The sequence below is a fragment of the Chrysemys picta genome, chromosome 15 (assembly GCF_011386835.1).
Source record: "Chrysemys picta bellii isolate R12L10 chromosome 15, ASM1138683v2, whole genome shotgun sequence".
In the NCBI taxonomy this organism is placed as follows: domain Eukaryota; kingdom Metazoa; phylum Chordata; order Testudines; family Emydidae; genus Chrysemys; species Chrysemys picta.
Window position 1 is genome coordinate 15009121 of NC_088805.1, and position 18714 is coordinate 15027834.

At 52.3% G+C, this 18714-nt stretch overlaps 1 gene segment (V, D, J or C); it reads left to right on the top strand.

The window, feature by feature from the left end:
* Positions 1-7954: 7954 nt before the first annotated feature.
* Positions 7955-11001, top strand: LOC135975758 (immunoglobulin lambda variable 5-37-like). The segment is given in 2 exon segments: positions 7955-8573; positions 8691-11001. Coding segments are annotated over 2 exon segments (489 nt in total).
* The last annotated feature ends 7713 nt before the right edge of the window (positions 11002-18714 follow it).

The window sequence follows — 18714 nt, forward strand, 5'->3', positions numbered from 1 at the left end:
TGAGAATGCTATGAGCTGGCTGTTTGCTTCATGGCACTGGCCCAACTCACCTGCGGAGGCTGCCAGAAGCCTGCATGCAGTACTAGCAGCCATTGGCAGCGAAGGGTTAAGGGACCCAGTGGAGATGAACATTGCTCCATTACCCTGGGGCTACAACTCCCCATTTGGTCTCTGTGAGTCTGATCCCCTCTTCTGCCAGCCTGCCCTGTCCCCAGCAGTCCCCACCTTAGTTCTAACTCCCCTCCCAGCTTTGCGTTCCTGTGGACTGTCTGAACTGCCCAGGGCCGGCTGCAGCGTTTGGGGGTCAGCAGGAATGGCTGGGCTAATGCAACGGTTACTAAGAAGCAGAGCAACTTCTCACGACTTTAAAAATTCTGCCAGGAGGCAAATCTGGGCTGGGGAATAGGAACCAAGGTCCCGAGCTGGCCTGGGGAGCTGGAATTAGAATAGGAAATGTTGGTAAAACTGTCAGCTAGGGCAAGAGATCACCTCTGCAAGTGTAGCGCTGGCCATTAGAGGGAGCTCTTCAGCTAGAACAGTGATTCCCAAACTTTAACAACCTGTGAACCCCTTTCACCAAAATGTCAAGTCTCATGAACCCCCTCCTAAAAAAGAATATTTCCAGGGATTTTCTCCTTTACCTAAGTATAAATTATAAAAGCAGTGATCTTGGAAATATAAAATTTGTTTTTGTGACATGCTTATGACACACTATTTATTATTAATTATTATTAATCATTACAGTATTTTATTACATTATGAAAATGGCAACACTCTTCCAAGATCTCACTTTCGTAGCTTGTATCACTTTGAATAAGCCTGTTATAAGACAAGGCTCCTGTGTTTCATCAAGAAGTATCAGATGTGAAACAGTATGAAGGTAACTATGTGTAACTGAAAGAGTTCCTCTTATACATGCATTCAGGTCTTGAGCAGTTCAAGCAAACAACGCATGTTACAACAAAGCTTAAACTTGTTCTTCATAATAATTTTAAAAACAATACTAGCTGCCTATTTAATTTTAAAAACAGCAAAAAAATCCACCTCTCTTTGCATTTCATATAATGAGTCTTGAAGTTTAAATCTCCTCAGTGTGATAGATATGCTTGCTTTGATCTGCTTAGCTCTTGGAAGTCCAGGGTCCCTAAGGACAGCTCTGTCCGTCATTAGGGAATTTTTTACCGAGAACCCCCGTAACATTTCACGAACCCCCAAGGGTTCACGAACCCCAGTTTGGGAACCACTGAGCTAGAACATGCCAAACAGGAGACACTGGCCATTGTTTGTAATAAATAATTTGGGACACATGCTGCAGGGGAGGGATACTATGGGGGGCTACAACAATAATAACAGTGATTCTTTTTTCCTGCTACCTCCCAGGTTCCCCCCTTTTTTCCTTCTTTCCTTGTGGGCAGAGAGGGGCAGGTGAAGCAGGTGGGAACTGGAGGAGAGCAGGTGCCGTCAGACGTCACCATACAAGGAGCCCATAGGACATACACACTCTCCACGTGTCATTCCTCAGTCTCTCAGGAGTGTGTCTCCAGGGGACACTTTCTCGGCAATTCTCTGATGACATTTGCTCCCTGCTGATACAGACTAAGCAGGTGCCTGTCCAAGAACCAGCACTGAGCAGAAACCTGTCCAAATTGAACACACACAAACTACCCCCCGTGGCTCCAGCTCTACCGTAGGATCTGATGGTGCGAGCCCCTCTCCGTGTGCAGGACGATCTCTTGCAGACTGAGCCCTTTGCTTTCCCAACTCCCATTCTGCTCTGCATATACATCGCCAGCAACCACACACCTGGTTCCCGTCTACAGCTTCAGAGCTTAACGTTAGGAAATTCCTACTGGAAACACTGTAGGGAGCTTTGAAACTACAGTGGAGAGTCCTCAGGAATATAACCTTTCCCCCGGGCAGTGCCAGCGTTACTATGATATTTATAAACAGAATGCATTGTGGGAGGATTGGAGAATCGGGACAGGAGAGCGACTGGGAGGGAAGATCTCTGCGCTCGGTGGTGCTCAAGGTGAGCCTTTGAAGCCAGGAGCCACAAAGAGCTGAGACGCAGGAGCGAGAGTCTGTGCAAGGTGGGAGTGAGCTCAGGAGCCAGGTCTGGAGTGCAGAGGTGTGTCAGCGATTGTCAGCGCAGTGGTGACACTGATCCCATGTGGGCGCAGTAGGTCACCCCAGGGTCAGATGCAAAGGGAGAAAAGGGGGGGGGGGGGCGAGGAGAGAGCTCTCCTATCAAATCACAGACATTTTAAGCCACTCTCTTGCTTCTGGGGCAGCAGACTCCTGATGATTGAGCACTCGGGGTTGGCAGTAGTGCCTCATGGCGGCAGCCCCAGGAGGCTACCGGAGGGCTAGCAACCTGGGTGCTTGTGAAGGGAACTGAGAGACTCCCCTCTTTGTGTGTAGGGAGCATAACGGGGCCAGACCAGGCCAGAGCAGAGACATTCCTCCATCTCCCTACCCACCCCACCCACACCGAGCTGAGTGCAAACTTTGATCCAGATTCCAGCTTCATCACTTGTGCTCTTTCTAAGTCCAGGGGGCAATGGCACCTTAGCCCTCTCTTAGCCCTGATCCTGAGCCCACAGAAATCAACAGAAAGACCCCCAGAACCCACCTGACTCCAGCAGGCTTTGGGTCAGACCCTTAATGCCTTCTGAAGCCTTGCTGAGGAAGTGTAATGAAACCATGCCCCACAGAACAGCGGTCTCGAGTAGCGCTGCACAGATATTCCGGTTCACTATTCATAAACCTCCACTTGACTGAACCCCCACGCAGGTGCACTGATGCCTGGGATGGACACATCTTTTTATATCTTGTCCTGGAACATTCTTTTAGGGGGAAAGAAAAAGTGTCACAAAAACACACGTGAATGTCTTGGCTCAGTGATTCATGTCAGAAGTGTTCACTCAGCCATTCTAGACTCTCTTTGATGTCTCCACCTGCCAATAAATGGTTCAGCCAATCAGTGGAAAGGCAGAAATAAGACCATGTGACTGAGGGGAGCAGTCAGATATCATGAATCAAAGTGAATAGTGTATGACCATCTAGTAACGAAACAAACTCACGGGAAGTGTCTGTTAAACAATTCTAAATAACAACCAATGTTATAACAATCAAAATAGGTTTCTGGCTAATTTGCGAAGAAGGAAAAGAGTAAAATTCAATTAATAGTTTCCCCAACCTCAAGTTTGTGGGCAGGACAAGTCTCAAAGCTCCATGATGGTAGTTGCGGGGGAAGGTGGGTGTCCTTGGTTCCAAAGCAGTTTGTGGGTGGACTATTCCTTTTCCGACATGATATCCCTTCTATATGACGTGTCTCCAGCTCTTTCTGCCTCCTTGGTGGCACCAATGTGACTGTCTTGGACCCCTGGAGAACAACTTCTCACCTTTCTTTTTAATCTCTGGGGGAAATACCCCTTGTGGGGTGACTCTGATCTAGATATTGCAATAAGCCAATCTCCTGTGGGGAAGCCTCAACTTGTCTTTTCCTTCTGCATCAGCTGGACTCCGTTCTGTGACATTCTTTGTTCATGCAGATCATTTAACCCGAATATACCTGGTTTCCCACCCTACCTATAGCCCCTTCAGTGCTGTAGGTTTAACTTTGAGCAGAGCGCTGGGGTTTGATAGCTCCTCATGGAAATGTCTAGACTGCTTCCATCGGATGCTTGAGTCAGCTGTGGTTACTACTGGAGCACAACTGAAAGCACTTTTATAAGCCCGGAGCTTCTCATGGAAGGTCAGTCCCCTCCCCCATGGCCATCTCCCGGTGGGGACACAGACCAGCGGAAGACAGCGGATTAGCATAAAGGGTGGAGCTTGGAAGCTCCCTCACCCTGGCAGGTTAATATAAGGCCAAGACACTGTAGTGCATGTTCAGTGTATCTGGCTGTGACTCTTCCAACAGCCTGAAATCTCCTCACCATGCTCTGGGCTCCTCTCATCGTCCTGCTGGGGACGTGGTGCACAGGTGAGAATGGGGGAAGGGGAGAAGATTAAAAGATTCCCATTCCCCACTCTGCAGAACTCGTCCCCTGCAAGGTGAGGTACCAGGGTCAGATCTCCCTGAGAGCTAACACCTTTTACCATTGTATCCCCAGCCTCCAGTGCCCAGCCTGTCCTGACTCAGCCGCCCTCCATGACCGCATCTCCTGGACAGACAGTCAAAATCTCCTGTTCCATGAGCAGTGGGGTCACTGTGCAGAGCTATCCCCAAAACTGGCTGCAACAGATGCCTGGCAGCCCTCCGCGATACCTGCTCTATTACTATAGCAGCATGAGCAGGGGCTCTGGGGTCCCCGACCGATTCTCAGGGTCCAAGGAGAGCTCCAGCAACGTTTGGTATTTGACCATCACCAATGTCCAGGCAGAGGACGAGGCTGATTATTACTGTGCTGTGCGGTATGACAGCGGGGAGTGTCTCACAGTGATACACCCACATGGGGAAGTGAGACAGAAACATCCCCTGAGCAAATCGCATCCTCCCCGGCCAGGGTCTGAGCCGGCAGCTGCGCTGGCTGCAGAGGGTGGGGTCTGGCTGTGACATCGTCTGTCGATACCAGAGATTTGACTGCGTGACACTCACTGTGTCCCTGTGCAGGGAATCAGGAGTTTGTTGGGTCTGGTGCTGGTGTCATCAGGTCTTTCCATCTCTTCCTTCGCGGTTCGGTGTCAAGTGAACTCCCAAACTCTGAACGTGAATCTGAGTCCCAGCCACTGGGCTCCAGCTGGTTTTGTCTGGACACCCTGAGTCTGCAGTGATTTCACCGTCAACCCATTAACCGGCCCAGGGTTGTTCTGAGGTTTCACAGACTTTGTTTGTAGCTTGTAAAGCAGCCCCAGAGCAGGTGAGAGTCTCTTGTGTTTGTGTTTCAGTTCCTGCCCAGCCTGCAAGAGAAAAGCTCTTCTTGTGTCCCCCGTCCGCCTCCTCACATGCCCTGCAGGGATCACGGCTGCCTGTTAAGTAATAACATTCGGAATAGCAATGACATAGAAATGTAACCACTAGGAGGAGCTCATGATCTATAACATGTCAAAGATAAGAGACTATCCATAGCTCCTTCTAAGGACCCTTTCTGCTACAAGCGGCTGAGATACAGAAGTGTGTCTAGATTACAGGGGCATTTCATCTATAGTAAGAAATCTCCCATTTATAACTACTAGAAATCTTACCGCTTATAGGTGAAACCGTGTTATATCGAACTTGCTTTGATCCGCCAGAGCGTACATCCCCACCCCCCCGGAGCGCTGCTTTACCGCGTTATATCCGAATTCGCGTTATATCGGGGTAGAGGTGTATCTATTACCCGCCCAAACCCATTTTGGTCACTAATGTGTAACCCAGTAGCTAGAAAACCTTTATTGCTATTACATGTTAGGCACGTATCTGGTGGTCATCACTAGGGTTGATGTAGATGCTGAAAGTGGTGCCATTTTTCTATATCACGTAATATTTAGACGTTATCGGGCATCCAATCTGGAAAAATCATAAATCCCCAAAAGGGCCATAACTTGTAGAAACATATTTTAATTTTGACCAAAATTGGCAGAAAGCTTCTAAATACAATTGATAATGCAAATATGGACTCAAACTAGTACTGGTTTGGAAAGTTTAGGAAATATTTAGCACCAGGTAAAATATTTTATGCATTTTCCTGTAATTTTTTGCCTTCAATTAAAGCAAAAATCTGTAGTTACATGACAGCATGAGCTTGTTTGTACCGTGTAATGCAACACAATTGTCATTATTTATAGAATGGACTGATTTAAGAAAAGCGTTGCTGTCTCCTATTTTTATGAGGTTATGCAGATAATAAGATCCCCACCCTTACTGATAAAACATATTTTTGATGCTAACTGCTCGGCCGGAGACATAAGACTAAAAGACACATGCTACAACTGTAATTATCTTCTTACTCTCACTGAATACAATGACAGTACATGTAAACTCCTTATATAACAGTTATGATTCTTAGTAGAAGGGTTGTAGAATGTCTTCATATGGATATATCATGTGAATAACAAAGTATAACCACGTTCTCTTATGTAACCTGTACATATAACTACCAGCTACTGAATGTCTAATGCAACACCTCTCCTAGCTATATTTTTACTCACAAAAATAGTCACTGTGCTTTGCAGATAGTTCAAACATTTCAACTCCCCCTCAGAATCTGTGTCTGACGTGTTCACTACTCTGTTGCTACACTCATCGCTGACACAGTTGCATGCATCAGAAAACATGAAATCTTCCCTGCGGCCTTTGCATTTCCTTGTTGCACGGGTACTCTCACAGCCGCAGGGCACAAAGGTGAGGATGGTTCTGGAGCAGGTGGCAGCACCATTGTTTGAGGAACAGGATGTCCCTGTGCTATCACCTATCCGTTGTTGACAGGGGACACCTTAAGATGCTGAACTGTTGCAGGATTCTTTATATGTGACTGGTAATTTGCACATTTCAGCTGCTGTCTGAAAGAGGCCATTGCTGGTGGCAGTTTCTCATTTGTTCTTAACAAACAGCTCCTAGCGCGCGTTATCCGGAGATGCTGGCTTCTTCCCACAGTACAGGAAAGATACCAGGGAGACGTAGGGGCTGCTGACTCTGAAAAAGCTGCAGTTGAGTTGGGCTGCAGTTACCTACCTTCAAAATTTGTTGGTGACACCGAGCAAGGACTACATGATTCAGCTGCTGCTTGGTTCTTCATTAACTCTGTGCTTAGGTCAGGCCTGTCCATGCCCTGAATTCAAAGTAAGACTCCTAATTTATAAAGCCATCAACAAGCAAAGGCGTAGCTACTTCCTAGACTGTCGTATCATCTTGATGTGTAACCTTGTCTGAGTGTTTCTGCTCTTTGCCCTCCACACGGCTCACGCTGTAGGTAATGGGAGCAGGCCTAGCAATGAGAGCAGGCACTTAAGTCACTGACACGCCACAGCCGATATCTCATGCTTGTTCGTGGGATGGGAAGAAATCACTTTTCTTTTGCACAAAGCTATGGGGGGGGGGGGAAATGAGCAGCATTCACATAGATCATATCTCACTAGCCTTCCCCTGACCTTACCAACACCCAGCCCGAAACCCCCAAAATCCAACCATTGTTAGACTGTCACTTTGGTTCTACAAAGTGGTGTGGCTGTGAGCAAGACATGGAATGCCAACAGTCACGCGAGACACACGGCAGTAGCTTTTCTGTTTAAAAGGGAACTTTCAAAGTGCTCTACAGTTCCCAGACAGAGTCACATTGGCTTGGAAGTTGGTATCTTGGGAGACGGCCTCGGGTACCATTTGGGGTCATGGTCGGAGGGCTCCTGAGATACAGCCCTTCCCCTCCTGGCCAATGACCTGTGTTTAATTTTAGTGGCTCTGAAAGGCCCGGAATAGCATCTAGGCTACAATTTGGAGGTCATTTGGTGAAGAGAGCCTCCCCTTCCCCCTGCCCTGTTTTTACAATGAGGAAAACTGCCCAGGGCACTCCAGCGGCGTTTTAGTTAGTGGTGCAGACAGCACTGACACAGCAGACATGCCGTGCTGAGCTGGGGAGAGAACGGAGAAGGAGTGTGCTCCATACATGCCCCAGGCCCACCACCCAGACTTCAGGGGAGCTAAGAATGGGCACACTCTGTCCACATCAAGCCAGATCCACAATGGGACATAGGTGCCTAAGGTCCAGTTGTAGGCACCACTGCAACCCACAAAATCCCTGCTCGGCTGTCGCCCAACCCTGTAGGTGCCTAAACTCACTAGGCAGCTACATTTTTGCTCTAAAAGTTCCCTGGGCACCTGTCTTTCTGCCTCTGAGCACGCGCGCTGCTTCCTCCCTCTAGACACCCGACACCTAGCTCATGCCTAAGCCCCAGCATGATTCTCAAACTGCCCTGCCTACCGTGCCTGTGGGACTGGATCTGGTGGACGTGCTCAGAGGCCACCGAACTCCACACACGGCGACTGGGGAGGAGACAGCCTCCCTTATAACATGTAGCTCAATAATTCGGGTATTCACCCAGGATAGAGCCTGGTTCCGTTTCCGCTCTCTGCCTGATGAAGAGAAGGGATCTGAACCGGGATCTGCCCCCTCTCAGATGAGTGTCCTGAGACGAGGAGTACGTCCCCCTCCTAACCCTGAAGCAGGGAAATGACAGGCCGACAGGGGAAGGATTGGGAAAGTTACAAATAACTGAAAACGAGGGGTTAGAATGGAACCTGTCGCACAGTCTGAACTCCAGCAGCCTCCACTGCGAGCGTTCAAATGAAACCTTGATCCTGGCAGACGGTCATTGCTGGAGTGGAGCTGAGCTAGTGACCTTATAGAGCAGGAGCTCCTCCCTAAGGGATGGTCTCTCCTCCCACGTGCCCACCTCTCTGTGATCATAGGACCCAATCAGATAAGAACAAATAAAGGTGGAGCTTAGATGCTGCTTCCCCCAGTAGGATCAATATAAGGGGCAGAGACTGTCAGGCCTTCTCAGTGGATCTGGCTGTTTTCTCCTAAAGGCCCGAAATCTCCTCACCATGCTCTGGGTTCCCCTCATCCTCCTGCTGGGGACGTGGTGCACAGGTGAGAACAGGGGGCAGTGGGTTAAAGAAGTTGCTGCTGAATCTAATGCACAACCAGATTCAGTAGCGTCTGGGGACGGACAGGGAGGGGTTGATAAATTTCCACCATATTTTCCAGGTTCCAGCTCACAGCCTGTGGTGACTCAGCCGCCCTCAGTGTCAGTGTCCCCAGGAAACACCGTGAAACTCTCCTGCACCTTGAGCAGTGGGACCAGCATCGGTGACTATTATGTGTACTGGTACCAACAGAAACCTGGGAATTCCCCACGATACCTGCTGTATTACTATTCAGAGTCCTACAAGGGCCAGGGCTCTGGGGTCCCTGCTCGCTTCTCTGGGTCCAAAGACACGGCCAGTAACGCCGGCTATCTGACCATCTCCGGGGCACTGGCAGAGGATGAGGCTGATTATTACTGTGCTGTGATAAAGAGTGGCACTGCTGTTCCACACAGTGACACAGACAGATGGGGAAGTGAGACAAAAACACCCTTCCCTCCTCTCCCCCGGCCTGGGCCCTGTGTGCAAACTTCACCAGTTGCACAGTTTTGTCTCTGGCTGTGACAAATCACACAGCAGTTTATGACCAGGAAATTCAGTCCACACAGTTATTTCCGGCTCCCTCCTCATTCTCCTTCTGCAGGATGGGGACTATCACCTTCTTCTCCCTAAGGGTATGTCTACACTACGGGATTAATCCGAATTTATATAATTCGAATTTGGGAAACAGATTGTATAAAGTCGAATGTATGCGGCCACACTAAGCACATTAATTCGGCGGTGTGCGTCCAAGTACCGGGGCTAGCATCGATTTCTGGAGCGTTGCACTGTGGGTAGCTATCCCATAGCTATCCCATAGTTCCCGCAGTCTCCCGCGCCCATTGGAATTCTGGGTTGAGATCCCAGTGCCTGATGGGACAAAAAACATTGTCGTAGGTGGTTCTGGGTACAGCCTCACCCCTCCCTCCCTCCCTGCATGAAAGCAACGGACGGCAGACAACCATTTCGCGCCTTTTTTCCTGGGTGAACACTGCAGACTCCATACCACGGCAAGCATGGAGCCCGCTGAGCTCAAAACAGCAGTCATGAACATTGTAAACACCTCGCACGTTCTCGTGGAGTTTATGCTGAGCCAGGACCAGAAAAACGAGGCAAGGAGGCAGCGGCGGCGGCAGCGCAGCGACAAGCATGATGAGGACATGGACATGGACATGGACACAGAATTCTGTGAAACTGCGGGCCCCGGTACTTTGGAGATCATGTTGTTAATGGGGCAGGTTGTATCCATGGAACGCCGATTCTGGGCAAGGGAAACAAGCACAGACTGGTGGGACCGTATAGTGTTACAGGTGTGGGATGATTCCCAGTGGTTGCGGAACTTTCGCATGCGTAAGGGCACTTTCATGGAACTTTGTGACTTGCTTTCCCCTGCCCTGAAACGCCAGAATACCAAGATGAGAGCAGCCCTCACAGTTGAGAAGCGCGTGGCAATAGCCCTGTGGAAGCTTGCAACGCTGGCCACTACCGGTCAGTCGGGAATCAATTTAGAGTGGGCAAATCTACTGTGGGGGCTGCTGTGATGCAAGTAGCCAAAGCAATCACTCAGGTGCTGCTACAAAAGCTAGTGACTCTGGGAAATGTGCAGGTCATAGTGGATGGCTTTGCTGCAATGGGATTCCCTAACTGTGGTGGGGCGATAGATGGAACCCATATCCCTATCTTGGCACCGGAGCACCAAGCCACCGAGTACATAAACCGCAAGGGGTACTTTTCAATGGTGCTGCAAGCACTTGTGGATCACAAGGGACGTTTCACCAACATCAACGTGGGCTGGGCGGGAAGGGTTCATGACGCTCGCGTCTTCAGGAACACTACTCTGTTTAAAGGGCTGCAGCAAGGGACTTACTTTCCGGACCAGAAAACAACCGTTGGGGATGTTGAAATGCCAATAGTTATTCTTGGGGACCCAGCCTACCCCTTAATGCCATGGCTCATGAAGCCATACACAGGCAGCCTGGACAGGAGTCAGGAGCTGTTCAACTACAGGCTGAGCAAGTGCAGAATGGTGGTAGAATGTGCATTTGGCCAATTAAAATGTCACTGGCGATCGTTATTGACTCGCTCAGACCTCAGCCAAACCAATCTCCCCATTGTTATTTCTGCTTGCTGTGTGCTCCACAATCTCTGTGAAAATAAGGGGGAGACCTTTATGGCGGGGTGGGAGGCTGAGGCAAATTGCCTGGCTGCCGATTACGTGCAGCCAGACACCAGGGCGATTAGAAGAGCACACCAGGAAGTGCTGTGCATCAGAGAAGCTTTGAAAACCAGTTTCATGAGTGGCCAGGCTACAGTGTGAAATATCTGTTTGTTTCTCCTTCATGAAAACCCGCCCCCTTTATTGACTCATTCTCTGTAAGGAACCCAGCCTCTCCCTTCCCCCAGCTTGCTTTCAAACCAAATAAAGTCACTATCGTTTAAAAATCATGTATTCTTTATTAATAGATTATAAAAAGAGGGAGGGAACCCGGGTGGGGTTTGGGAGGAGGATCGGTGGGAAGGAAAAGGCCACTAAAAAAAGGTTAAAAAAATGACAGCCTTTTGCTTGGGCTGTCCACTGGGGTGGAATGGGAAGGTGTACGGAGCCTCCCCCCCCCGCGTTCTTACACGTCTGGGTGAGGATATGGAACATGGGGAGGGGGGTTATACAGGTGCTGTAGCGGCACTCTGTTTTCCTGCTGCCATTTCTGAAGCTCCACCAGACGCCGGAGCATGTCTGTTTGCTCACGCAGCAGCCCCAGCGTTGCATCCTGCCTCCTCTGATCTTCCTGCCGCCACCTCTCATCTCGAGCGTCCCTCCTGTCCTCACGTTGGTCCCTCCTGTCCTCACGTTGGTCCCTCATGTCCTCACGTTGGTCCCCTCTATCCTCACGTTCACTGGCTTCTTTCCTATACTTTGAAATCGTGTCCTTCCACTCATTCAGATGAGCTCTGTCACTGCGGGTGGATTCTATGATTTCTGCAAACATCTCGTCTCGCGTCTTCTTTTTCCGATGCCTTACCTGTGATAGCCTTCGGGACGGAGGAGGGAGGCTTGAAGAATTTGCAGCTGCTGTAGGGAGGGAAAAAAAGAGAGAATTTTTTAAAAAGATACATTTTGCAGAACAATGCTTATACTCTTTCATGGTGACCAGCACTATTCACATTACATAGCACATGTGATTTCTGTGCAAGGTCGCATTTTGCCTCTTAATATTGAGTGCCTGTGGCTTTGCTGCTAGAGATCACAGGTCCGGGCAACAGAATTCGGCTTGCATGCGGCCATGGTAAGCCATTGTCTTTCGGCTTCTGTGCCCTCCTTTCCCACATACCAAGCAAAGCCCGTTGAGTGCTGCGGTTTTCCTGTTAACATTCAGCAGCAGCAGAAAACAAACTAACCACTCCCCCCCATCCAATTCTCTGGATGATCGCTTCATCCCTCCCCCCACCGTGTGGCTGGTATCAGGGAAGATCCCTGCAGGAACCAAACTAACCCCCCCGCCCTCCCTCCCGCCATGAATTCTCTGGGATGATCGCTGTACCCCTCCCCCCACCACGTGGCTGGTATCAGGGAAGATACCTGCAGGAACCAAACTAACCCCCCCACCCCCCCTCCCGCCATGAATTCTCTGGGATGATCGCTGTACCCCTCCCCCCACCGCGTGGCTGGTATCAGGGGAGATCCCTGCTAGCCAAACGCGAAAAGCTCAGGACCAATTCCCCCCTCCCCCCGCGCTTGGCTAACTGCAGGAAAGGATTTCTTTTCAGCCACAGGCAAACAGCCCAGTAGGAACGGCCACCTCTGTCCCCTTAATTAAGTTCCCGTATTTCAACCAGGTTACCATGAGCGATATCACTCTCCTGAGGATTACACAGCAAGATAAAGAACGGATGTTGCTTGAATGCCAGCAAACACCGGGACCATACGCTGCCAGGCTTTGTCAGGCAATGATACCAGATTACTTGCTGCAGGCATGGCGTGGTCAAGTGTCCTACCATGGAGGACGGAATAAGGCTGCACTGCCCAGAAACCTTGTGGCAAGGCTTTTGGAGTACCTCCAGGAGAGCTTCATGGAGATGTCCCTGGAGGATTTCCGCTCCATCCCCAGACACGTTAACAGACTTTTCCAGTAGCTGTACTGGCCGCGAATGCATCCCAAGTCCTCAGGGCAAAGTAATCATTAAAAAACGCTTGCTTTTAAAACAAGTTTTATATTTTAAAAGGTAAACTCACCTGAGGTCCCTTCCATGGGGTCATGGTCTTGGATACTGGCTTGGGAGGGTTGGGAGGGTACTTCAGTCAGGCTGAGAAAAAGATCCTGGCTGTTGGGGAGAACGGAGTGCTGTGCGCTCTCCGCAAGCTCGTCCTCCTCCTCCTCTTCCCCATCCGCAGAATCCTCAGGTGTACCTGATGAGATTATCCCCGACCCGGAATCCACGGTCAGAGGTGGGGTAGTGGTGGCGGCCCCCACTAGAATTGCATGCAGCTCGGCGTAGAAGCGGCATGTCCACGGCTCTGACCCGGAGCGACCGTTTGCCTCCTTTGTTTTTTGATAGGCTTGTCTGAGCTCCTTGACTTTCACGCGGCACTGATCTGAGCCCCTATTGTGGCCTCTCTCCATCATGCCCTTGGAGATTTTTTCAAAAGTTTTGGCATTTCGTCTTTTAGAACAAAGCTCTGCTAGCACTGAATCCTCTCCCCCATATAGCGATCAGATCCAGTACCTCCCTTACGGTCCATGCTGGTGCTCTTTTTCGATTATCAGCCTGCATGGTTACCTGTGCTGATGAGCTATCTGTGGTCACCTGTGCTCTCCACGCTGGGCAAACAGGAAATGAAATTCAAACGTTCGCGGGGCTTTTCCTGTCTACCTGGCCAGTGCATCCGAGTTCAGATTGCTGTCCAGAGCGGTCACAATGGTGCACTGTGGGATAGCTCCCGGAGGCCAATACCATCGCATTGCGGCCACACTATCCTTAATTCGACATGTTAAAATCGATTTTGGCGCTACTCCGCTCGTCGGGGTGGAGTACAGAAATCGATTTAAAGAGCCCTTTATTTCGAATTAAATGGCGTTGTTGTGTGGACGGGTGCAGAGTTATTCGAATTAACGCTGCTAAATCCGAATTAAAGTCGTAGTGTAGACCAGGCCTAAGAGTCAGCATCCCCTCTGCTATCAGAGTGGGGAGCAAGAGACAACACTCCTATCACAGCCGTAAGTGTCAGCACAATTTAATGCCTTCTCAGATCTTCCCCAAGACCCGCAGCAAAGATAATGGAATCAGGCCCTGAGATTTTTGATGCAGAAACACATCAGTGGCAGAGGGGTAGATGGGTATAGAGGGGAATGGGGCATGAGGCACCACAGATAAGGAAACCAAGGGCTATTCAGGCTGGCATGACTGGCTGAGAGGGTTGGCAGGGGAGATTTCTGAGCTCAGTTTTGGCCAATGTGAGCTTGACACCAGAGGAGCCATCGAAGGGCAGGACACCGGAGAGACCATGCCAGATGGGAGAATGAACAGCAGGAGACAGGGCTGGAGTGGCAAAGTGTATTGGGGAGTAGTCAGCACAGAGGTGATACTGACCCCATGTGAGCCCATGGAGATATTGAAGGATAAGGCTCAGAGAGAGGAAAGGAGAGGACAAGCAGGGAGCCCTGTGGGACTCCCACAGAGAAGGGGACGGGGGAAGGAGGTGGTGCTGACAAAAGAGACGCTGACAGAGGAGCCAGGGAGGTAGGGGAAATCCAGCCCAATTACTTAGCACCCCAGGTGTCCCAGAGCCCATCATCCCCAGGCACCGCTCTCTGCACTGGTTTCCCATTGAACAGAGGCCAAATTCAACCATTATGTAAGCGGGGGAAGGTCCCGCTATTGTGGGGAGCTTTCCTGGCTTCTGCACTACCCCGGTGAAGTGGGCTAGCGAAAGAATCTGAGTCCTCGCTCTCACTTCCTTTACCCAGAGGCCTCCCTGCCCTCGAGGGCTCCCTTTGCACTCTCCTGTCTGGCAGAGTCCTCGTAACCCCAACAAGGCTGGGCCCAGGAGTCCTGGGGGGCTCGACCCCCAACCCTGCTGTGGTCACCTAAGACACGGGCTAGGGTGTCCCCACTCCGGGGTACCCTCTCTGCACTGGGCACCTCCCTGACCCACTGATCATTACATACAATTTAAAGCAAATACAATTTATTTAATCAGCAGTTAGTTAGAAAAAGAATAAGGAAAAATGGGAAAGGTTAAAGGAAACATGTCACCCCGCTCTGTGGCAGGGAACATTACAAACAGTGTCTCTGGAACGTCCGGGCAGTTCACAGTCTGTTCCTTGTAGGTCCCAGGCCTCCTTCTCAGGCCCTGGTTGTGCTGCAGGGATGCTGCGGGTTGGACACTTGCAATGGTGGTGGCCACACACCTCCGGGCTTTGGGTGGTGGGACCCTTCTTCCCAGCATCAGCCCCATGTCGGGTTAAGATCCCCCTCCCAGTCTGGCCTGCAAGTAGGGTGACCAGACGTCCCGATTTTATCGGGACCGTCCCGATATTTCCTTGTTTGTCCCGCGTCCCGACCGACGTGCGGTCGGGACAACCGGACAAACAAGGAAATGCCCCGAGCCTCGAGCCCGGAAGTGCTCGCGCCCCCCCCCTGCTCCGACTCCGCCCCCTCCTCCCCCGATTGGCTCCCTCCCCGAATCCCCGCCTCTTCCCCGGGCTCACCATTCCCCCTCCCTCCGCAAGTGCTGGAGGGAGGCCCGGGAGACTCAGAGGCAGCGGGGGGCCGGGGTGAGTAACAGTCCGGCCTGTCCCAGTGCAGGCAGGACTCGGGTGGTTGGGAGAGGAGGGGGGCGACCCGCGGGGCCAGGCGACGGGGGAGGAAGCGGCCATGGTGCTCGGCGGCTCTGGCGCCCCCGAACCCCCCGAGCCGGGGCCTGCAGCAGCGCGTACGCTGGGCCCAGCCCCTGGCTAGGCACGTCTGGGCTGCCCAGCTAGTGCTATCGCGCGGTGGCCCCGGGGCGGAGGCATCGGCAGCCCAGCCCCGTTCGTTCCCCTGCGGGACGGGGGGGCTGGGGCCTGCTGCCCCCACTCCGGGGCCGCCGCGGGATAGCACCAGCTGGGCAGCAGCCCAGACGCTGGCCAGGGGCTGGGCGCAGCATGCGCACTGCTGGGTCCCCGCAGCAGGCCCCGGGCACGGGGGGTTCGGAGGCGCCGCAGCCGCCGAGCGCCATGGCCGCTTCCTCCCCCGCGGCAGTAGGAGCTGCAGCAGCGGCTGCTCCCGAGTCCCGCTGCCCGGGGGGACAACAACAGCCGCCGCCTGGCCCCGCGGGCCGCCCCCCTCCTCTCCTTACCACCCGACTGAGTCCTGCCTGCTCGGGACCAGGCCGGACTCTTACTCACCCCGGCCCCGCGCTTCCCCTGAGTCTCCCGGGCCTCCCTCCAGCACTTGCGGAGGAAGTTTTTTTTTTTTTTTTTGGCCCCGCCCCGCCCCCCGCCACGCCCCCCCCCACGTCACCCCCCTCCCCCGCGTCCCGATATTTGTCTTTGGTGATCTGGTCACCCTACCTGCAAGGAGCCTTGGCTGGGCGTGTCTTTCTGCGCTGGGCCCTTTGCCCAAGGTGCCCCCTTGGCTGGCCCCAGTTGCTCACTGCACCCGGCTCCAGACTGCTCCAGCCCCAGCTCCGGCTCCACTCTGCCTCAGCACGGCTGCTGCTGCTGCTCTGCCTCCAGCTCCCTGGGCTGCTTCTCTGTCCCCCCGCCCCCCCGGCTCTGGTTGCTGCAGCTCTCCCCCCAGGACAGGTCTGCTCTGTGGTCTGCTTCTGGGACTCTGCTCCCAGCTCTGACCTGTTTCCTGAGCCGCTTCTCTGGGCCCTCTGGATCTGGCCCAGCTCTGCTCCCCGGCACAGCTCGGGCCCCTGCTCTTCGCTCAGCCCCACCCTGTCTGACCCAGGCAATTCCAGCTCAGAGTGAGCAGGGCCGGCTTCAGCAAGTGCGGGGCCCGATTCCTGGGGCGGCACTTCCAATTCCCGGCCGGGGTTGCGGGGCTGCAGGGCTGCTGTGCTCTGCCGGAGCTCCAACCGGGGAGTGGGGCCGCGGGGCTTGCCGCACTCCGGCCAGCGCTCTGGCCAGGGGAGCGGGGATGCCAAAGACGACCACCGCCGGGGTGAGTGCACGGGGCCCTCTTGGGCGCGGGGCCCGATTCCTGGGAATCGGGCGAATCGGATAAAAGCTGGCCCTGACAGTGAGGATGGGACCCCCCTGGCCTCCTGACTTCCTGATTAGCTGCCCACCCTGTCAATCAGGCTGATCTGGAGCATTGGCCTCTCCCAATTGTTCCTGGGGACTGTCAGTCTCAGGGTCCTGGTTTCCCATCGACCCTTCCCCTTTTAGTGCTGGGAGCTAACCAACCAAAACACCCCCACTGAGTGTTAGTAAGAGGACAACAGTCCCCTTAAATTTAACTTCCCATCTTCATTGCCCTTCATCAGCGTCACCATCTCCTGCGGTTTTATAGCAAGTCCAGTGTTCATTAGGGCTTTTGCTGAAAGCCCCAGATTCTGGAGTCCAGTGATTCCAGGAGCACCTTGGCTTAAAGTGACTAAGTAAGGAAGTTTATAGCTCTTAGATTGAAAAAGTGACCCTAGCATGCCCGAGCGGCTCAAACACTCAAAGACACAGAGAATGGTGCCCCTGTGTGCATATTTATTCATTTCATTATTTCCAGCAGCCTGACTCAGAAGTTCAGAACTCTAGGAGCTGGCTGTTTGCTTCATGGCACTGGCCCAACTCACCTGCGGAGGCTGCCAGAAGCCTGCATGCAGTACTAGCAGCCATGGGCAGCGACGGGTTAAGGGACCTAGTGGAGCTGAGCAGTGCTCCATGACCGTGGGGCTTCAACTCCCCGTTTGGCCTCTGTGAGTCAGCTCCCCTCTGCTGCCAGCCTACCCTGTCCCCAGCAGTCCCCACCTTCTTTCTAACTCCCCTCCCAGCTTTGCGTTCCTGTGGACTGTCTGAACTGCCCAGGGCCAGCTGCAGCGTTTGGGGGTCAGCAGGAACGGCTGGGCTAATGCAAAGGTTACTAAGAAGCAGAGCAACATCTCGTGACTTTAAAAATTCTGCCAGGAGGCAAATGTGGGCTGGGGAATAGGAACCAAGGTCCCGAGCTGGCCTGGGGAGCTGGAATTAGAATAGGAAATGTTGGTAAAACTGTTAGCTAGGGCAAGAGATCACTTCTGCAAGTGTAGCGCTGGCCATTAGAGGGAGCTCTTCAGCTTGAACATGATAAACAGGAGACACTGGCCATTGTTTGTCACGAATCATTTGGCCGCATGCTGCTGGGGAGGGATATTATGGGGGGCTACAACAATAACAGTGATGCTTTTTTCCTGCTACCTCCCAGGTTCCCCCTTTTCCTTCTTTCCTTGTGGGCAGAGAGGGGTAGGTGAAGCGGGTGGGAAGTGGAGGAGAGCAGGTGCCATCAAACATCACCATACAAGGAGCCCATAGGACATACACACTCTCCACGTGTCATTCCTCAGTCTGTAAGGAGTGTGTCTCAAGGGGACGCTTTCTTGGTAGTTCTCTGACGACATTTGCTCCCTGCTGATACAGACTAAGCAGGTGCCTGTCTAAGAACCAGCACTGAGCAGAAACCTGTCCAAATTGAACACACACAAACTACCCCCCGTCCCTTCCGTAGCTCCAACTCTACCCTAGGATCCGATGGTGCGAGCCCCTCTCCGTGTGCAGGACGATCTCTTGCAGACTGAGCCCTTTGCTTTCCCAACTCCCATTCTGCTCTGCATATACATCGCCACCAACCACACACTTGGTTCCCGTCTACAGCTTCAGAGCTTAACATTAGGAAATTCCTACTGGAAACACTGTAGGGAGCTTCGAAACTACAGTGGAGAGTCCTCAGGAACATAACCTTTCCCCCGGGCAGTGCCAGCGTTACTATGATATTTATAAACAGAATGCATTGTGGGAGGATTGGAGACTGGGGACAGGAGAGCGACTGGGAGGGAGGATCTCTGAGCTCGGTGGTGCCCAAGGTGAGCCTTTGAAGCCAGGAGCCACAAAGAGCTGAGATGCAGGGGCGAGATTCTGTGCAAGGTGGGA